At 47.9% G+C, this 22,577-nt stretch overlaps 1 protein-coding gene across 2 annotated transcripts in view; it reads left to right on the top strand.

Annotated features, from left to right (window-relative positions):
- The window catches only part of EMD (emerin), a 427,558-nt gene extending 411,395 nt beyond the window's left edge, over positions 1–16,163 (top strand). For both annotated transcript variants that reach the window (XM_069645445.1, XM_069645446.1), the window contains one exon: positions 13,124–16,163. In XM_069645445.1, the coding sequence (XP_069501546.1) occupies positions 13,124–13,382 (259 nt within the window). In that variant the 3' untranslated portion in view covers positions 13,383–16,163. The remainder of the gene's footprint in view (positions 1–13,123) is intronic.
- The last annotated feature ends 6,414 nt before the right edge of the window (positions 16,164–22,577 follow it).

Below are 22,577 nucleotides of genomic sequence, written 5' to 3'. Positions count from 1 at the left end.
AAAAACAACATTAGAAAGGGCACGCTTCCCAAACATCGAATTCCATTAGTCTCTGCCATCCGGAGCACCACAGCAACATCCTGCAAAGGAAAAGGAGACGTGTTCAGCTTTGCTTGCAATTATGAACAATCGCATAGCGCTTTACTTAGCTTAACGGATTCCAGGGCCATTTTGTTCATCGCGCTCTCATCCACTCGCAGCATCACAGCGGCCTATGAGGAGAAGAAGAGGAAAACACAGGTTAGCTTTAAAAGACAATAAAGTCCCTGCGCTCCGTGCTTTCTCTTACCTAAAACGTGCCTCTCCATCCGGCACGCCAACATCAACACCTTCACACCTGAAAGAAGGAGATAAAGGGGGTCATTATGAGTTGGGCGGTAGGGGATTACCGGCAGCGGTAAGGAGACCGGTGCTGGTAATCCCCTACCGTCCAATTCCGAGGTCCCTTAGCGGGAACCGTAAGGGACGTGTGGTCGGACCACACGTCCTTTACGGGTCCCGCTAAGGGGCCAGGGCGCTAATAACGGGCCTGCCATGAGCAGGCCCGTAATTAGCGCCTTCCCCATTCCATTGAGCCCTATGGGGGCTCAAATGGGAATGGGGAATGGTTGGTTCAATGGGGACTTACCGGTCCCTGCAGGGTCGGAATGCACCGGTAAGTCCGCATTGAACCAGACCGGTGACAGACCCGGTATTGGAGGCAGCCATGGTGCAAATAGCGCCATGGCCACCTCCAATCGCGGAATGAGGCCCAAAGACTTTAACAAATTCCCACCATAAACAGAACAAAGACTTACAATAACCAGACCTACCTGCCTATTTAGCAGAGTTGGGGTCACAGCAGGTCTGGGCCCAAGGAAGGCGCACTGCACCAGTGAAGCAACTCAGGCAGCTTGCTAACAAACGTCAAGCGCCCCTGCACAAGAAACGCAGGACGGATAGCTCGCCCTACTAATAACTAAGGTGAGAAAGACTCAGTGGGAAGGGGATCGGTCAGAAGGAGGTGGGAGATTCACCCACTAGAGACAGTTTTTACAAATCCTCCCTTCTGTAATTGCAGATTCATTATTCAGCACTGGGTAACGACGCATCCAGGGTTCCAGATCTCAGAGCCTTCCAGACGCCCCTGGGGATATCAGGCGAGCGTAACAGGCCCAGGAACAGCAGGATCTGCAGAGCTTCACAGGAACAGAAATCACCTGCCACACCTTTTCTTCAAACTAAAGGTACTGTACAGTCTAAGAGAACGTACCTCTTGTTGTGTAGCCTTGCTCGTTCTCAGTTGAGACTTGTCTTGGTTGCTCTGTAGAGTTGCTTGTATCTTCTACTACTCACAAGCCTAACAGCTTGTGGCCCTACTTTGATTTCTTCTTTTCTACAAAGACTTCAGTCCACCTAGACTTTTGCCCAATTGACATTGACCTGGCCTGGCTGTCCGAATGACTCTTCTCCCCTCTGACTTTGTGTTTGGTCTTCCTTCCAGGAAGGGGCGTACTTACTTTGCAGTGGGGGCCTCAAAAAGTACTTACCTGCTTAATAATATGTGACGTCTTGTTTATTCTAATAACTATTTTCTTTGACTCTCCTCTGTGTAATGCTCTAAATGTACAGTGATATATTAATGTCCACAGTGTCCTAGCTATTTAAGGCACCTGAGGGTGTAGGAAGTGTCTGTGTGTCATCCCAAATGGGTGTTTGCTGATTTGGAGAAACTGAGAGAGTGCATTTTGAAGGTATTTGTGTGTTGCTATTATATTGCTCCCTTCTGAAGAAGTCTTATTCAAACTGACTGTTAAATAAATTAATAATTGTTTAATCAAAAAACCTTGAGTGTAAGTGTTTATTTGGATACTTGTCACTGTGAATATCTGTGTAACTACCCTACTGCTCACATTGACCCCTCTTGAGATAAGCCTGGCTGCTCAATCATGCTACCAAACTGTGTAGTGCAGACTTATACCAAAGGTTGGGTTCCTATTGCCAGGAGGTCAGGGTTGTTGTAGTGCTCCCAGAGGGTACTGCATACAATCTTGCCTAACAATAGTCTTCGAAAGGCCGAATCCGTACAAGTCTTTGCTGATCTCCACGTGAATCTTCAGAGACACAATCTGACTCGCCCAAGTCCCCTCACCAGAGTGCGGGACTCCAGCAACCGCAGAAGATTGACCAGGCGAATCGTGTACTTTGTTGGTGCTGCAGAAAAGGTGCCAGAACTGCAGACTGACCAGAGAAGCTAAAGAAATCCCTACCAGAGGTCCTCTCTCGAGACTGCAACCAACACATCCCCTTCAGAGTCCACCCTCTTGTCACCAGACCGAGGTATCCGGAGATAGGGACCACCGCTGCTGTCCAAATCCAGCCACAAACATTTCTTCTAACATAAGGTACTTTGGCGTGAAAAGGTATTGTTTACCTTTAACCAAGAGGTCGTGCCAGAGCATTGGAATGCTCGAAGAGGTGTCCAGGGTGTCCACGCTTACCTCAGACCCAAGGTGCCAGGTTGTGTCTCTTTTACGAGGTTTAGGCAAGATTGTATGCAGTGCCCTTTGGGCGTCTACACCAATCTTGTCCTCCTGGCAATAGGAACACAAGCTTTGGTATAAAGCTGTACTACATAGGTTGGCAGTGTGGCTGGGCAGCCAGGCTTATCTCAGGAGGGGTCAATGTGAGCTGTAGGGTTGTAACATAGAGATTCACAATGGCAAGTATCCAAATAAACTCTTACACTCAAGGTCTCTTGATTAAACAATTATTTAGAAGGGAGCAATTATGTGTAACACAAAAATACACTTCAGAATTCACACTCTCAGTTTCAGTAAATCAGTATATACCCATTGGGGATGGCACACAGACACCTCCTACACCCTCAGGTGACTTAAATGACTAGGACACTGTGGACATTGATATATCACTGGTATATTTGGAGCAATACTGAATTTGGTGTCAAAGAAAAGGTTTTAGAGAATAAAACAAAGGTTAACAAATATTCTTAAGCAGGCAAGTACCTTTTGAACCCTCCAATGCAAAGTAAATCAACCCTTTCCTGGGGGAAGGTAAAACACAAAGTCAGAGGTAAAAAGAGTCTTTCAGGGAGCCAGGACAGCCAGTGTTAAGTTAGCACCAGTCTAGGTGAGCTGAAGCCCTTCTTGCAAGTAGGTAAAAGTCTTGCACAATGTTTTAGAAGTCTTTGTAGAAAAAGTGGAAATCACTTTAGGTCCACAAGCTGGTAGGCTTGTGAGGGCAAAGCTGCAAGCAAATCTGCAAAGCAATTAAGTCAAGTCTCAACTGAGAGCTACAACAACAAGAGGTAAGTCCCCTTAGTTTTACAGTACCTTTTGTTAGAAGACATTGGATCCAGCTGGCTTCTGTTCCTGTGTAGGTCTGCAGATCCTGTTGTTCCTGGGCCTCAGTCGTGGGGACCAGAGGGAGGACGTCTGGGGACTCCTGCACTAAGAATGTAAGGTCAGCGGCAGCAATGGGAAAATTTCAAATCAGTGTCAGTTTGCAGTTTCAGCTCCTCACGTCTCTAGCAAATGGCACCACTGCAGTTCTCGGATACCACTATGGACTTTAATTGCATCTGGGGTCCAGCACTCTGTTGAGGTGGCTCAGGTTTGGTCAGTCCTGCTTCCTGCAAGTCCGGAGGATCTTCCTGGAGCTCGGGTCTGACTTAAAGACACTCACACGATTCTGGTGTTCCTCTCCCTAGCAATCGGTTCCTGCAGCAGCAATGGAAGTGTAGCCAGCTCTGAGAGGAGTTCCAGATGAGCTTGTCTTGGGGTCGATTGATCTCCCCAACCCAAGGGGAGAAGTCGTCCTTTGCAGGGCTTCTCTAGTCGAGGCGAATTCGGAGCTTCAGCACTGCAGCAGAGCTTCACCAGGCAAACTAACAGTCCAGGAGTTGCAGCAGGGGTCTCTTCCAAGTTCTTCTTCAAATTCCTTCGTCCAGCGGTCGACTTTTTTCTTTATTGCAACTTCCTCTTCTGGTTTGGGAACAATCTGCTCTTTTTCTGTGAGAATCATCTCAATATGGCAGGGAGAACTCATGTAGGGGTTCATACGTCCGTGAGCTCGGCAAGTACTCCGGCGCATTTTTAGTTTCTTGTTCACCTGAATGTGCTCAATGAGCAGTGAATCAACACCCAAACCCTTGAGTGCAGCATTGCTCTCAGCATTTTTCAGAATATGCTGGAATTAGCACATTTCTGAGAATTATGCCTAACAACGAGTCCTTTAACAGGGTCTCCACCTTGTGTTGAGTCTTCAAGTTAGAAGTATCCTCAGGAACTTTTGCCGCTTCCCTGCTTCGTAAGACTTTGGGCCCTCTCCGAACTGCCTTTTAGCTAAGGTTGCAAATTGGACTTTAAAATCATTAAGAAACTGTTTCTGCTCTGTGGATTTGCTAACTAAATACATTTACCGTATTTCTGCTATCTTTCGCGAGTGCCCATTATGATCCCGAAAATACGGTAAACCGCGAGCAAATACCAGCTAAGCAGTGGCCTTTGAAAAATAATTATAAGTTATCCGATGTGTTTTGTTTTAATGTTCTAAGTATTTTAAAGCATCTCTTGTGTAAATATAATAAATATATATTTTATATACATTTTAACTGTGTAAGTGTTAATTTGATCCCCTTTACTAATTAGGTTCAGTGTACTTTCCTGCAGCTCACATCTTCCTCTTATAAGTCTGACTGCTCTGAAACTCTACCAAGGTTCCATGAGTAGTACAGACTGATACTAGGAGTTGGGGACCTGTATACCACTGGGACAGTTTTATGAAGTCTTACCACAAGTGGACTTTAGGAAAACACCCCTAACAATTGGCATTAGGGGAAATCACCTCAGATCCCCCAATACCAGCACCAGACTCGAAGGTTGGATGATGGACTACCAAAGAGGGAAAACTCTGGTTTCAAACCTACAAGGCAAGTAAAATGGCTTTGTAATTACCTGGAAACCTTAAAGCGTGGAAGACCTTTCAGGAGACCTTAGAAGGACATCTCAAGAAATACATTGTTCAAAACATTTCATTTAAAATGTAGATTGACACAACCATAGCGTGAGACACTACTCTGTACCAAGTGGATGTTGTGATGAAACAAAGGTATTCGTTCTTTCTCCAGCATGGAGTCTGGCATGGATTCACATGCTCATGAATATTCCCCGTCGTCAGGCCGGGAATCCTCGGTAAAAGAAAAAAGTTTAACTTTCGCTTACAAACTGTATTTCTCCTCAAAACCAATCACTGTCCTCTGGGTCATACTGCCCTAGCCAATGATAGTCCTGGGATTTTGCGCCGTGGGCTACCTCTACGTTTTTCCACAGTAAAAGTTTCTATTTTTGTCAAAAAAGAGCAGGTGTGCTCTTCTTCACATCTGCTGACAGCAGGGATCAGTTTGTCGGGGAATTTCAAGCATCCCTCAAGGGCGAGGATTGTCAAAGTTTCCAGAAGATCATCAGGCCTACTCCGCACCTCGCCCATTACACAGGTGAAGGTAGGAAGGTCCCTTTTCAGGCCCTGCACCCGATGCGGGCCACGGAACCTGCCTCACCCAGGACTGGCCGGTCCGAAGTGCAGGCTTCTAAGTCCTTTGAGGGCGCCCCATCCTTTGGGGGCCCAAGACAAGGCCAATCACTGCAAGTCCACCTCCACCGAGGTCGACGCACAAGCGGGTCCCGTAATGGGCAGGGCGCGATCACCATCCGCCTCCATCGCCAGCCAGCGATCAAGCTCCTCCTCAAAGAGGAAATCGCCCAACCCGGCTAAGCTGCGGGAGAAGCCAAGGGCTGAGGAGAAGGCGGCCTACCTGCCCAAGAAGGCCCAGGCGGCACAGAAGTCATCGTCAACAATTGAGCTGGTGGTGGCTGCTCTCACGAAGGCGAAAGGGGCTGACCCCATGAAGGTAACCCCTATTGCGCCCAAGGTGTCCCTGCTTCCGAGGCAGGAAGCCACCACTGTGACTGTGGCAAGGCGTGCTGGCACGCTGGAGAAGAGGATGCCGTCTCTGAGCCCAGCCCGGCCGGCCCCTCAGGGACCAAAAGGGGGAGGGGCGAGGAAGTCCCATGCAGTGCCCCAAGCCATGGAAGTTTCGTCCACGGACGACGAGGACCGGAAGTCCCTAAAAACGGTCCACAAGGACAACGGCGATGACGGCACAGGGCCTAGCACTCCGGTCACGCCAGTTCCGCCGAGGGATGTATCCCTGGACATCTATCGACCCTGCACACTTTGGTGGCTGAAATCCAGAAAAGGATGCCGCAAGCCCCGGTTCCTGCGTCCCCTGACCAGTCTCTGGCTAAGAAGAGGAAGCGTCTTCCGACGCCCCCGTTTCAGCCTCCACATCTGCATCGGGTCCCCACCCCCAGAGGTCCAGGATACGGGGCGGCCACAACAAGAACGATATCGTCACGACGGGAGGATCTCCGCAGCCAAAGGCATTCTCACCGGGTGAGGTGGGGTCGTTCGATTCCATGGTCGCCAAAGCTTCTGAACTTTTCCAACTTACACCCGAGGAGACCAAGAAGGAGGGTTTCCTGTACCAGAGGCGTGAGGCAAAAAGGAAGATCATCATGGCAGTACCCCAGCTGGACGACTTGTGGGAGGAGGGCCTGGCTCGCTTGAAGAACCCCTGCACGGCCCCGGCCAAGCGGGATAGGCTGGAGAAAAAGTACCGGGTGCCAGAGTCCACACCCAAGTGCCTACAGTCGCAACCATTCCCAGACTCTGTGGTGTTGGCGACTGCGAGGAAAAGGTTGTCAAATCCTTCAACGTCCTCAGTCCCTCTGGACAGCGAGGGGAAGAAGTTGGACGCGATGGGAAGGAAGGCTATCTACACTGCAGCGTCAACTATCAAGGCGACCAATGCGCTGGCGATCGTGGCCAGGTACGACAGGGAGCTGTGGTACAATCTGGGCCCGATTCTGGTGTTCCTTCCCGACGACAAGATGGTGGAGGCGATAGCCCTCTTCCAGGAGGGAGAGGTGGCTTTGGACCATGCCATCACGATGGCACTGGACATTGCTGACACAGGGTTCCAGCAGATGGGGAACAGTGTCTGCCTCCGTTGTCAAGGCGGCTGAAGGCCACACATTTCTGCCAGGAGGTCTAGGCATGGGTGCTGGACATGCCTTTCGACATAGATAACCTTTTTGGGAAGGTTGTCGACAAAACCCTTCAGACAATCAAGGCGGATACAGAGACGGCCCGTGCCCTGGGCACGCTGCAGCAACCCTGTTCCTCCTTTCGCTCCTCCAGAGGAAAGTCAAGCAAATAGTGGAAGGGTTTCTGTTTCTCCTCGTACTGCCAGCACTCCAGGTCCACAAATCCATTCCAAGGCCTACGGTGGAGGTGGTCAGCGCCGCCGTCGCCCTCCAGGCAAAGCGCCAGTGCCGAAGCAGGTCTGAATCGGCTGAGACGTCGGGCCCCCACCCATGCACCCCGGTGGGAGGCCGGCTGACGGGATTCGTCAGCGAGTGGAAGAAGATCTCCATCGACAAACGGGTGCTGGACGCTCTCGTCCACGGACATGCCCTGGAGTTTCAGCCCAGTTGTCCGTGGATCCCTAGGGTGGCCCGGCAGGAGCAGTACATCCCTGAACTCTTGGAGGAAGTACGGGGCATACTGCAAAAAGGGTCGATGGAGCTGATTCCACGACGACTCCAGAGCTCCAGAGTCTATTCCAGATACTTTTTAGTGGGGGCTGGAGGCCCATTCTGGACCTGCAACGTTTCAACAAATAACTAAAGTCACAAACATTTAGGATGGTCACGTTGCAGCACGTGCTCAGCAAACTGGAGGAAGGAGACTTCTTGACGTTGCTGGACCTGGAGAACGCCTACTTCCACGTCCCAATTCACAAAAAGCACTGAAGGTTCCTATGCTTCGTGGTGCAGGGAAAGCACTACCAGTTCCAGGCCCTCCCCTTCGGCCTGAAGTCAGGCCCCAGGGTGTTCACTAAGTGCCTGGCACAACTGGCGGGCCATCGGTGTCTACAGGGGATACACATGTACCCATACCTGCACGACTGGCTCATTCGGGCCAGTTCGCGAGAGTTGGCTTTCGGACACACAGAGACGACTATCCAGCTGCTGACAGATCTGGGATTCGACAATTATCCTAAGTGCTGCTTGACGCCAACGCATCTTGTTTAAGTGGAGCAGGCCCCAGATCGATCTGTTTGCAACGGCGGTGAACTCCAAATGCCAGATGTTTGCCAGCACGTTCCACCAACCGGGGATCATGGGGCACGCTTTCTCCTTCACGTGGGAAGGCCTGTTTCTGTACACGTTCCCTCCGTTGCCTCTCCTGCTGTGAATCATCAATCAACACAAACAGTGCCGATGCAGGATGATACTCATCGCCCTGGCGTGGCCGAGACAGGTTTTGTACTCTGACCTTCTCAGCCTGTCAGTGTCGCCTCCGGTTAAGCTGCTGGTGGTCGCGGATCTGCTCACCAGAGAAGGAGGTGCAGTCCTGCATCACGACCCAGGTTCGCTGAACCTGAGGGCTTGGCTCCTGCAGCCCTAGAGTTTGGAGTATACGAGTTGTCAGCGGACTGCAGAGAGGTCCTTGCCAAGGCCAGAGCGTCGTCAAGTGCTACGGTCACAGGTGGAGGCGTTTCGGTACGATGTGCCGGTCGCAGAAGATCACTCATCTGAGGGTCACGGCCCCGCAGATTCTTCCATAGTTGTTGTCCTTGGCCAAGGCGGGACTGGCGCACTCCTCTATGAAGATGCATCTGGCGGCTATCTCCCGCTACACCAGGTCTCCAGGAAGATTTTCTCTTTGGTCCCACCGTCTCGTCAAGGAGTTCCTCAAAGGACCGTTTCGATCTTTCCTGCTGGTGAAGGCTCCTGCCACGACGTAGGAACTCAACGTGGTGCTGACGAAGATCATGGGGGCCCCCTTCAAGCCTATGCATCAAGCCCCTCTCAAGTTCCTCTCGTGGAAAACGGCGTTCCTTGTGGCCATCACCTCTGCCAGGAGGGTGGCTGAGATCAAGGCCCTATTTGCATGAGGTGAGGGTGGTGCTGCGGACGCACCCCTCTTTCATTCCAAAGGTTTGTTTGTTTGTTTATTGACTTATAATGCGCGCCAAACCCAGAGGTAACCGGGCGCAGCAAAGACGAATATGCAAGGCTTACAAAGTTACAGGAATCTCAAAGTTACAATGTTACAAGTTTTACAAGGATACATCAAATTTACAGTAGTACATACATTTACAATGGTACAGGGATGTACGGTATACATATTTGCAAATGCGAATATAGGCAGGTGATTGCTGGTAATTATATACAAGATGCAAGGTTAGCATGCTGTATTCAAGTTAGGCATTAGTTGATAGACTTCTAATAATACATATATACATATGTACACACTCCCAGTGGGCTAAAGTTGTGTCTACAGGTTATTAGAATTGATATGTTTAATGAAATTTCTTCTGAAGTGTAGGAACAGTTGGTCAGCTCTCAAGTTGTGTGGCAATGCATTCCATAGTTTGGCCGCTGTAACTGGGAAGCTAAAACCGCCAATTTTGGCAAGTTTAAATCTGGGTATTAGCAGACAGTTTGAATTGACAGTTCTTGTCGGTCTATTAGAATTTTTTCTCTTTATTTTTTCCATCAGGTAAATGGGCACTGCATTATATAGAGCTTTGTGGGTCAAAGAGATCATTTTTAGGTGAATTTTACATACCGTTACGTTCCTTCAGAATTCCACCTCAACAAGCCTTTGCTGTTACCTGTGTTTTTCCCAAAGCGTTCGACACCAGCTGAAAGGTCCTTGCACTCGCTGGACGTTGTTCGTGCCCTGAAATTCTACTTGGTGCGCACAAAGAGTTTTTGGAAGACTTCTCAACTGTTCGTGAACTTTGATCCTGTGAACCATGGGAAGGCCTTGTCCAAGGCTTCCATCTCAAGGTGGCTCTCAGGCTCCATCACGCACTGTCATCGGTTGGCGAACTGACCGCTGCCCAGCCGTCCAAGAGCCCACTCCACCAGAGCGATCGCTGCGACGACGGGATTCCTGTCTGGTGTGCCGCTGCTGGACATCTGCAGGGCTGCTATGTGGAGGTCCACGCACACCTTCACGAGATTCTACTGCGTCGACAGGGATTCCCGAGTCGGCCAAGCAGCGCTGCACAACCTGTTCGCTTGAGGTGAGCCTGTTCCAGGGGTATGAGTAATTGCTTCTGTTGAGCCTTGCCACCTCCTGTGGTTGTGTAATGTTGTACTGCTATGAATTCTTTGTTCGTGAGCATGTGAATCCATGCCAGACCTCGTGCTGGAGAAGGAACAAGTTACTTACCTGTAACTATTGTTCTCCAACATGGGTCTGGCATAGATTCACATGCAAACCATCCCTCCTGCCCCTCTGCGGCTCTTCTTGGTCATATTGCCACTTTACGTGTTTACCAAATTCTGAAGATGGCTGCCAGAGGAGGGGCTTAGCGAGAGGGCTGTCATTGGCTGGGGCAGTATGACCCAGAGGACAGTGATTGGTTTAGAGGAGAATACAGTTTGTAAGTGAAAGTGAAACTGTTTTTCTTTTACCGAGATTTCCCGGCCTGACAGGGAATATTCATGAGCATGTGAATCCATACCAGACCCATGCTGCAGAACAATAGTTACAGGTAAGTAACTTGTTCATTCTCCCCCTTTGAGGCTAGGGAGGTGAGTCTGCTCTGCAAGGTCCTCCCTAGGGGTTTGAGCAAGTGGGACCTCACTGAGAGAGACTCCTGAACCTCTCCCCACCCTCCCAACCCCACCCCCTTAGAGGACATGGACTGTTGTGCATGTGGGAACTCCCTGAGCCACACAACCCAGTAGCATACATGGGACTAATCGCTACAAAGACTACTGTACTGTATATTTATTTGGCTGAATGTAATGCTGGAACCTAACAGCATGAATGAAATGAGAATATCTCTTTAAGAGAACATGCATAATTAACTGGGACGAGTGTAGGAAGCTGGAGAGATGCAGAGAGTATCCTATACCTGAGAAGCCCCCTGACGTGAGCACACCTGAAGGAGGCGGACCAGACAACAGTCACTGAGCCTGCGACTTTCGAAGAGCGGCTGAACGCCAAAATGAGTTGCTGGAGGCCCAGAATATCCAACAAAGGGAGAACCGTTGTACTGCAGGAAGAGTCCTGCTGCAGGTGTTGGGGAGACCTACTGTGGTGGTCAGGGCGCCCAACCAAACACGCAGAGACCATCCGAGTAGGCAATGGAAAACGTGAGCATCTTCCAATCAGTCAAGCCCCTAGACAGCGTAAGGGAAGCAGAGAACAGGAAATCGATAAGCACGACGAATGAGAGTCATTCGGAACACGAGTAGCTTCCCAACCGCCCATTCCATACACGGCAGAAGGACAGCGTAGGGCGAGGGTTCAACGAAGAGAAGGAAGGAGAATCCTAGTACTGAAGAAGAGCACCCGAGCAAACTCAAGAGCCTGCGGCATACCCCAGGCTGCAGAGACGTAACGGGGAGAATGGGAGAGGTAGGAGATCGCCAAGGCAATGGACGACGCGAAGAGGAACTCATCCCAGTACTCAGAGGAGTTACTGAATGTAAACCTATGTATTTGGAACTGCGAGGGGAGTGAATAACCCTGACTATAAAACCAGAACCTAATAATGAAAGGAAAATACTACATGAGCTACAAGCTGCAAAGACTGGCATGAAGTCTTGGAAGAGAAGAGGATAGGGAAGCTTGTTAAGTACAGAAAAAGAGAATCCATAAGTGGAGAATTCAGTGGTGGGCAGAAACCTCAGCCAAACTGAGAGCCTGGATCTCAATAGAATGGGACGTCTAAAACCTCCAAACAACAAGTGAGGAAGTATCACGAGGAAGGTTTGCATAAATACTTAGCTAAAGAGACTATCAAACCCAAGAATTGTGTAGAGGAATTACAAGAGCTAATGCAAGAGATAAGAAGATACTATTACTGAAGATTCTGCTAGATAACTAGCAACAACATTAAAGACATGGGGCCTCATTACGACCCAGGCGGTAAGTTACCGCCCGGGTCGTACCCTTACCACCATGGTGTAAACTACGTTTACACCATGGTGGATGGCGGATTTACCGCCCCATTCCAAGGTGAGTGGGGCGGTAAATCCCCATTTCCCATTTTACCCTTCCCCATTCCCATTTTTGCCCCATAGGGCATAATGGGAGTGGGGAAGGAGCTAATTACGCCACCGTAAGTTACGGTGGCGTAATTAGCACCATAGTCCATTAGCGCCATGGCTTTTAACGCCTGCAAAAAGCAGGCGTTAAACTCAACATGGCGCAAAGGGACCTCGGAATCAGGCGTTAAGGGTCGGCGCCGTTTACGGCGCCGTTAACCCCTTAATGCCTGATTCGTAATGAGGCCCATGGTGCCTCATTACGAGGCTGGCGGAATGGGTTTAACGGTGCCGGTAATTGTGCCGGTGCCGTTAAACCCATTCCGCCCTTTTAAGAGGTTCTCTTGCGGAACCGCTCTGGACGTCTGGTTTTACAAAATGAAACACCCCAAAGACATTACACCATCGCCATTCATACCATAGGATGTAAATACCTAGGCCGTTCTCTTATTATTTAAATCAAAGTAATTTGGAAATGTCCTCGGAGTCCGATTCCTTCTTTCGGCCCACCACAATGTGCACAATATGATTTTCTTTATTTTTTTAACTTGAACTTTGCTTTTGGTCAGCGGGCTGATGGTATGAATGGCGATGGTGTAATGATTTTGGGGTGTTTCATTTGGCCTATGAAGTACGTTCTACCTTTAGAATATTTAGAGATCTGTGCCTTGTGACTGTAGAACACAACACAATTTTGGGTTGGGGGAACGTACATATGACATACATGCTCTACTGGATATAATAAATGATTAATTTAAACATAAAATAAACATGCCTGCGCTTTCTGCAAGGGGTTCCTTTAAGTCACAAACAACTCGATGCCTCAATACTGATGGACTGTGCTGAATATCCCCTGAGAGTTGCATATGAGAACAATGGTTTATACAATGTCATGCTGAATGCAGTGTCTACATTAAGTTACTAAGAGGAATATGTAGTCTGTGTCTGCTCCAAAGTTACTGATTCTTTTCACTTCATTGCAGAGAGAGAAAATATAACTCAAAGGAGAATGAGTACCAGAACATCTCACAGTACAGTTCATCTTCAGGCTCCTCCATGTCTGTAGAGCCACGTCGGGGGATCCGGGAGAAGCCGAAAGAAGTGGAGCAAACCCATGGGAGCCGCTTCTGCCCCCTCTGGCTGCAATTTCTCCTGCTTTTCCTCATCATTGGTTTCCTGGCCTTTGTTTACTTCTTTGTGCAGCCCGAGCACGAGAACCCTTTTGAGGAAATTCCCAAATAACGTCCGATTGGCTTCTAAGTAATTGTAACACCAGTTATTGAGTCCTGCAAAAGCTTCCACTGCATTAAACAATGTAACAGAACACCACCACTGTACAGAATGCTGTGGGCCGATGCAACATTTTCGAGTGCTGGACATTTGCAGAGAATAATGGGTGTTCTTGGTGAATCTTCCAATCCTGAAGACAGTTTATCTCCATTGTAAAATAACATCTGAGGCCCTGTGGACATTTAGAGAACAGGAGGTGGGATCCTTTTAGCTACAGCAAATTTCTGAGATTTGTGTCAGGTCCCAGTATGAGAAAACGTGTGTCACAACAGTAAACTGTGGCTGGTTTCCAGGGGGTCATTACCGGTCTAACAGTGCAGGAGGCAGTGTATCTAATGCCAGTCTCTGTGTCTATCTCCTGTGTAGCCAATGCCGGTTTCTGAGTGTCCTTGCAGTCTTTTGGCTTCAGGAAATGGGACTTGTGTTGTATCTTAAGGTTTCGGGGGGAGTTCAATCGAACTGAATTGTGGTAACCTATATCTGCTTGCAAGCTGTGGGCGTGGCATTGGGTCCTATTTTTACCATGTATTTTTATTTTGGTAGTGCTTTTTTTTGCTTCATGTTTTATGAATATAGACATACTTCTTTCCTGGGTTGACAACTGACATAAATCAAAAAGTGTATCCTGGATTAGGTCGGTTATTATTGAGTGAGCTGGTCCTTTTGGTGTCTACGCAAAGTGCTATACACCGTGTGGCAGGTGCAGTGACATTTGCAGTCACACTTGGAGTGTTGTGGATGCAATTATTATATCTTAACAACTTTGTAAGAAAGCAGGGGAAATAGAATAAAGTAGAGAAACGTTTAAATAACTCCTTGGGACAAATGGATCATGATCTTCTAGCTTTGCCCTTTCCTTTTCCTCCACATCACCTATCTGCCTTCAAATGGACTGCAGTTTTCAGCATACAATGTTGAAGCCTAACTTCGAGCAAGATGAATGATAGGGTGCACAGCGAGGGAAGCAAAGACCTAAGAAAACCTCAAGAATAATGCAAAACAGTCCCCAACATGCTTCACCATCTGGGACTATGCACAAACGGAGAAGGTGTCACTCAAGGAGAGGGGCTACTTCTGCTGCTCAGATAAACCGAGTCTCCAATGGTGGAGTTTGTGTGGTAATGCAGATTTGACCTTTTTTCCTACAATAGAAGGCTGTTTAGCTGCTTTCAGCTGAGAGCAGCTTCAGACCAAAGTTAAAAACACCGGAGGAAAATGTCACTGTCGAAATTTGGACCTGCACTATCATGGTTACAGCCAGGTTTTCACAGTAAGAAGCCAAGGCTATAATCACTGAGCGGCCTAGTACAAACTTCATCTCCACTATGGCTCTCGTAATCTCGCTTGATAATCAGGAAAGGCCAAAATGTGGCAGGGACGCCCGCTAAATTGGCGAGAATTTGGTGCACTGATAAATTGTCTTAGCTGGCATAGTACCATTATACATGATATATGTTCCTCTTGTACCCGTTGGCCTCATCAGCCATTTATGTTTGCACCAGTCGGCAAGAAAAGAATGTATTTGCAAAATGCGTGCTGTGGGGTACATGGGTGTTTATGTGTGGCCCAGCCTCTCTCTCTTGTAGTGCCTGCTGTGGATATATATTGCCATTGCCTCTATGTAGGAAGCACTCAATGACTAAAAAGAGTTGTGTACAGAGGTGATATCTTTGCCTGCCACACCATACTATTGAGTATGGCGCTCCATGAACGGGTGTTTGTCACTTGAATGCCATTGTATCTGCACCACGCAACTAGAACTGGCACCACCTGTGGATTTAAAGCCATTATTGCAATGTCTCTCATGCACACAAGTGTAACGTTTCGTCATGCAGAGAGAGTGTCAGTAGAGAAAGGCCTAAGACCAATTATGTACTCCATTCTGCACCCTCATATGACTGGGTCTACACCCTAGAGAGTACCAAATCGAGGGGATGCAGGAGTGCAGATTCCAATTGTGAGGCGCCCATTTTCACCCAGGGATATTAACCTGCGCTTACTTTTTAAACTTTTTGCATATATCTGAAAGTTAATCTTTGTTCGTGTGACAACAGACTGTGCCCTGCCATCTGCTGTGCTTTCTTTCTTTGTGGCACAGACCAAACCCCAAAAATCTTGGCAGATGTTGGTAAAATAAGGAGGTTGTTGCCCTGTATGTGAACTCCCATTTGGAACTAACTGGGCCAGCTGCCCCACTGTTTATAACAGCCACAAGTGGTGCAACATCAATAATACCAGGTACATGTGGGTGTTTTTAAACTTCTTTTTAAAAATAGGTTTTGTTAAAGGTCTCAAAAAATTGTGAAGCTCAGCAGGTCAAAGTCCCCCTTAAAACCGCTGCAACCATTGAGTGAACTTTTTATGTGACTATGCCTCCCTTATATAGGTCATCACATACCTCACTTTCATTAATATGGTTTGAGGGGGACCCCAGTGATGAAAAAAGCAAAGCAGCTCCCATAGGACCGGCACCTTAAAGAATTTTACGCATCTGTGTGCTTGTGTTCTCAGTTTTGCTTGATCTGAGATTCTTTACACTCCTATTGTCTGCCATAGCGCAGATCCATCTACTTAAAGTGGCAAGTGATGGATCCACACATTAATTGGGTTCGGTTGGACGTGATGGCTTGAAGAAGCGGGGCAGCTTGTATTTGCTTGATGATTTCATAAAAAATACTTTCTTATAATCAAATACATTGTTTAATCAAATAAAATGTTTTTAACATTTGTAAATGGATGTTCGCTTGTCTTAGTACTTTCAGAATAACCTTGTGCACTTCTCTTTGTCTGCAGAGCACGAGCGATAAACCTGTGGGCGGTGAGTTTGTGACAGTTTCCGATCAGGCCTTGAACAGATGGAAGGCTAATGAACACCAACAAGCTGAGTCTCTGGCTCAAACTCTTGAACGTTGAGAAATTAAAGATGACAACAAGAGTTGCTGGTTGCAGACAGGAAGTCCCCTACAAATTCTACGGTCAAAGAATTGTCCATTAGTAAATTGTAGACTAGCAGCTGCTATTCTCCCAAAGTCCAAACGCCAGCCCCTAATTATTTAGATACCCAAAGGATCAATGTGCAGAATAGCATAGTGCAACATCCAACCTGTTATTGGCAATCAACAGGGCATCTATAAAGAGACATCATTGTCAAGCCCACTGGGAATGTTACACAACTTCTTCCTGACCACAGAAGTCGACTGGAAGTCGACCCTTCCACCTTGGTTGGCACAGGTTCCTGATTGCGAATAACAAGTTACCATGCGGCAGCCAATGGGGGGGGGGGGGGCTAGGGAGAAGTTCTGGATGGGTAGGGGGAGTTAGGAACACCAAAAATAGGATTAGTGTTAGGTACAGATTTGGGGTAGGACACTTAGGGTGTACTACAACAATCTCAGCCTCCTGGCAATAAGTGTGGACTACTCAGGTTGGTAGCGCAGTGGAGCAGCCAGGCTTATCTCAAAAGGGGTCAATGTGAGCTGTAGAGTGGTTACACAAAGATTCACAGTGACAGGTATTCAAACAAAAACTTAAACTCAAGGTTTCTTGATAAAACAATTATTTATTTATTTACCTGTAATTTATATAAGCCTTCTTTAGAAGGGAGCAATATAATAGCAACACACAAATACCTTCAAAGATACAAACTCTTAATTCCTAAATCAGCAAGCACCCATTGGGAATGCCACACAGACACTTCCTATACCCTCAGGTGACATCAATAGTTAGGACACTGTGGCCATTGATATGTTACGGTTAGCATTTAGAATAGCACTGAGATGTGTTAAAGAAAATGGTATTAAGAACAAGCAAGAGATCACAAATATTCTTAAGCAGGCAAATACTTTTCAATCCTCCCCAGTATGAGAGGAGAGAAGAGTCTTTCAGTGAAACAAGCTAGGCCAATGTCAATAGGCAAAAGTCTATGTAGCTGAAGCACTTCTTGCAGGTAAGTAAGAAAAGTCTTTGCACAATGTTTTAGAAGTCTTTAGTGAAGGAAGCAAATCTACAACAAGAGGTAAGTTCTCTTAGACTTTACAGTACCTTTAGTTCGAAGAAAAGCAGCAAATGACTTCTGTTCCCGTGCAGCTCTGCAGATCCTGGTGTTCCTGGGCCTCAGTCGTGCGGACAAGAGGGAGGACTTCTGGGGACTCCGCACTGCAATGGGATGGTTACCGACAGCAACCGGCTATCTTCAAACAAGTGGAAATTCGGTGTTGGTGCTCCTTGCGTCTACCACAAACAGCACCACCACAGTTCCTGGCTGTCGAGATGGACTTTCCTTGCATCTGGGGTCCAGCACTCTGTTGAGGTGGCTCAGGCTCGGTCAGTCCTGCTTCCTGGGAGTCCGAGGATCTTCCTGCAGCTCTTAGCCAGCTTAAAAGCAATGCACACAAACTGGTATTCCTCTCCCTTGTATTTCGGTTTCCAGTAGCAACTCTGTGGAATTTCAACCAGCTCTGAGAAGGATGTCCAGGTGGCTTACTTTGGAGTTCATTGGTCCCACCAACTCAAAGGGAGAAGTCGTCCTTACAGGGGCTTCTCTGTCGATACAAATTTGGAGTTTCAGCACAGCAGCAGGGCTTCACCGGGCAAACCAACGGTTCAGGAGTTGCAGCAGGCATCCTCTTCAATTTCTTCTTCGGATTCCTTCGTCCAGTGGTCGACTCTGCCTTCCAAGCCAAAAAGCCTTGCCTTTTATGCAGGTTTCTCCCATTCATTCCAGCCTGGCTGTCAATCACCCAGCAGGTTGGCGGTCCTTGCTGGACAGCCAGCCGGCCAATCAACTAGGAGTGCATTCCTGTCTCCTAGGAGACTAAGCACAGGGAGTTTCGGGCACCTCCCTCACTTCTTGCCCCCACCAGACTCCCTGGAGCCAGAGACGGGCTTCACTCATGAATCCCGCTAAAGACAAAACAAACAAAGGGACCAAACCTGGTTTGGCGTGCAGAGTAAATCTGAAGAAGGACCTTTCCACAAAGAAACGGTGAAAAAAGAAGACCGGGCCATTTTGACAAAAATGGCACCCAAGGGTACTTTAGTGCAGCTGCGAACAGAGCTCGCGGTAAAGACACACCACGGTAGTAAAAAGTAAATCACTGCCACCAGCCATTCACCAAGGAAAGGGTAATATAAAAATGTTACATGAGAAGCTAGACAAAGGGGATACTATGTAACTCCTCCAGCTCCCTATTGTAAGATAGTATGTACTGGGTCTAGGAATGTATAATTGCAAAGTAAAGTCAATTTCACTTTACTGCTCTTGGAAACAGTAGTTATCCAAGAGAAAGGTGTTTTAAGCCTTTGGGGAAATCTGTAACACTTCCCTGTAGCACTACACTGAAGGTGCTGTGTGCTACAATGTAAAAAGATGCTTATGGAGTTTGTCAGACTCCAAAAACCAAAAGAAACACAGAGTTCAAATCGCATTAAAATACACAAGAGAGTGGGGAAAATGATCTCACTCTCTCCAGGTAAAAATGAAAAAGTCCTAGAGTCCAGCAAAAGAGCTGGGGGTCTCTAAGGTAGAGAGGAATTAGCACATTTCTGACAATTCTCCCTAACAATTAGGAAGCTGGAATGGATGGGGAGGGGGAGTATAGGTAAAGTACATAGCATAAAATACCAACTTGATGACATGAACATACAAACCCAAACCTTGTTCCTCCAGTTAGGCTCTTGAATCTCCTGCACACCCAGGACTTACCTAGAATGCCCTTCCTTAATCAAGGCCACTCGAATCCCAAGCCCGATGGTCTCCACCTCCTGCCCAGCTGTCTCTACCACCCTCCTACCTTCTCAGCGTGATTGAATACATAGAGTTTCATAGCCACATAAGCAAGCCCAGTTAGACGCATACACTGGTCCCTTAGCACTCAGAAGCCAGCAGCATGAGGAACATGTAACAGACAGCATATAAGCAATAGCAATGTCCTATGCCTCGTTAAGCTTGTAACAATGGTTTTCAGTCAAGTCCTTCCTACTAACACTCCCAACCCATAGGTCATATTCTTGTTCCTGGATTTGCTGCAATATTCATTCATATTCCACATTTGCAGGTTCACGTTTTGCAATGTTACTTATCTCAAGCCGCAGGAGTGGACCCCGGTCTCCCCAGGCGCTGTAGTATGAGCGGAAAAACTGGAGAACGCCAACTTGTCCAAGATCCTTGCTGCACGTTGGTGAGGAAATTCAGCTTGTGCCGGTACCTGCTTCAGAGCGAGACATACACGGAGCGCAGAGGTCCCCTAAGCACACTACAACCTCACCCACGCTGACTCCGTGGTGCGCCTCGCGTCCAGACCGCCAGTCAACCTGCTAAAGCCTCGGCCCGTGCCTGCATCTTCTGAAAATCACCAGCAAGCAGTACGGGCCGAGGCGGGACTTAACAAGCCAACCTCTCAACTTCTTGTGCAACTTCACATGTCACGTGACTTGACACCATCAGAGGAGGACAAAACTACTGGCCATCATGGGAACTGTTGTTTCCCAGCGCGCTCTGGGGCCCCAATGTCTTACAACACAGGGCTTGTTAGCCCTTAGATTGTGGCTCCGACAACAATGATACAGCCCAGCACACCAGCTCCTTACATTATCCTCCTCCTCAGGGCCCTCCCGGCCTTTGTTTGTACGGATGCAAATGATGAAACATTTTTACCAATATAGGGGCAATGCACCATATCAGCTGGTTCCCAGGAGTTGTCCACAGGACCATAACCTGACCATTCAATGAGATACCATAAGTGATTGCGTCTCTGTCACGAATCTCGCCGAAAACCCCCTCTGGCAAACCCATTGGCCAGGTGGAGTCAGGACTCGGGCCTCTAGAGCCTGGCATCCTCTTCCATAACCTTCTTGGGGCCAGTCCTGGTGCCTATGGCGCCAGGCTCATACACCATGAAAACAATGTGCTTGGGAACTACTTTATTGTGTTGTCAGCCAACATGGAGGCATCCACATAATTTGGTTCCTCGGAACCAAGCTATGCGGTCTAGTGTTTTGGGTGTGGTAGCCTAGGGACTTCTTTACCTGGACTATTTTGTTGGGGCTATTTAAACCACACCTGAGCAAGACAACACGCTTCGCATTACTTTAAAGCTTGCTACGTGACGCTCACTGTGTCCAGCTATACCCCCGAACCTTGGAGAAGCAGAAACTGCATGGAGACAAAAGGAACATCATTAGCAGCAGCATATTACCTGCAGTCTTCATCTTTAGTTACTCGCAGCTCCTGAGAACAGCTTTCCTTGGATCTGCACGCCTCCCGGACTGCACAACCTGAAAGAGGAAGATAGAGGCAACATTAAGAAAGCAGAAGAGTCATTGCAAATTACGAACTGCTCAAAGGGCTTATCTGGCTGGTCGCCTCTTGGCTGGCACCACTCTGGAAATTCTATACGTGCTGAAGAACACCGTGACCTGCAAGGAAAGAAGACAAAACAGGTTAGCAAAGGCAAGCCATCGCTGCGCTGTGCATAGCGCTTACTTATTGCATCATAGCGCTCTTAAAGCGCCATCATTTACCAGCGGGGCTCAACGAAGCCAGTTCGCAGCGCTGAAGCTCTGCATACCTAAGGGAGAAAAAGAGACATTATTAAACAAAGAGAACCATGCAGGATAGCAACGAACAGCAATAAGACCTACCTTAACAATATCAAACGGGCCAGCGTCAGTGAAGTAACTGAACTGCACACGCCCACGAAAGACAACGCGCCCCTGCAAAGAAGGCAGGACGGAAAGCACGCCTAACTCTACCAAAAGGTGAGGAGAGGCCGCCTGAGGGGCTGAAATCATACGGGGGTGGAGGGAGGATACTTACCCCGGTCGGCCAGTCTTGCACACAGTCCTCCTGTATTTTCGAGCAGAACCTTCCCCGCAGACCACATCTGGGCAAAACTGAGAACCATACCAGCGAGTAACCCGGATGGGTGGCGTCCCTGTGGATACCAGGTGAGCGTAACAGTCTCCTCCTGTAGTCCAGAATTTGGTGCACCTCATACTACTCTTAACCATCCTGCAGCAACACTGGTGGTTTTTGAATTTGGGCAGTAGCCAATGCAAGTTTCACTAAAGAGACATGAAAAACAGGATGTATTTTCGTAGTTGCTGGAAGCCTTAGTTGCACCGCAGTTCGAGAGACACATTTCACAACAAAATAGGGACCAATATATCGTGACAGAAATGATTGAGGCACAGACAACTTAATATGTTGCGTAGACAACCACACCTTATCTCCCACTGCATACTTAGCACCCTCCTGTCTCTTTCTGTCATCATGTTCCTTATGATACTTTACCCTTGACCATGTTTTGCCGTGCCCTCTGTCTGATTTCGGCAAGCTCTTGCTTACGCTCTGTTACCGCAGGTATCCTGTTACTAGAATGCAACACCTCTGGTAGCATGTTTAACTCCTGACCATACAAGCACATATTGGGTGACATACCTAGCAATGCATGATCTGAATTATTGTAGCAGAATTCAGCTAGCCATAATGCCTGCACCCTTGATCTTAATCCATCTGCAATAAATCAATGCAGAATCTTGGTTTGGTTTACTCTGTTTGCCCATCAATCTGGGGATGGTAACTTGTGGAAAGTGCGCAAGCGATTTCCAACATAGCACAAAAAGCCCACCAAACCCTGGCCGTAAACTATGATCCTCGGTCCGATATTATTGACCGTGGCAGACCATACAACCTCACCACATGCTGTAGGAACAAACTAGCCAATTCTCCTGTATTTGTTACTCCAACACAAGGAATGATGGTGTCATATCTCCCGTCCTTAGGGAGATCTGTTGCAAAGTCATTGATATATGTGCCCAGGGTTCTTCAGGGGTTGGTAGAGGCTGCAATAACCTTGATCTCTTGGAGTGTTCTGCCTTGGATCTCATACATTTGTCATTCCGCTATATGTATGAGCGTCAGTATTAATCCCTGGCCACTAGAAATAACCTTTTAACATCTTCAAGGTCTTCCATTCCCCTGCATGACCCGCCAACAGAGTCTTGTGGCACCAAAACAACGCCTTCTTCTTTAAAGATTGGATAGGTAAATATAATCTGCCTGCCTGATCAGGTACCCATCCCGTATTGTCCTTTTCTCATCCTTGTCCTCCCAATCCTGCAATTCCTTTACTGAGAGACTTCTCC

The sequence above is a fragment of the Ambystoma mexicanum genome, chromosome 2p, assembly GCF_040938575.1.
Source record: "Ambystoma mexicanum isolate Mex_15411 chromosome 2p, UKY_AmexF1_1, whole genome shotgun sequence".
Taxonomy (NCBI): Eukaryota; Metazoa; Chordata; class Amphibia; order Caudata; family Ambystomatidae; genus Ambystoma; species Ambystoma mexicanum.
Note: the sequence above shows the minus strand (reverse complement) of the source record. Positions and strands in the feature narration are given on the sequence as shown.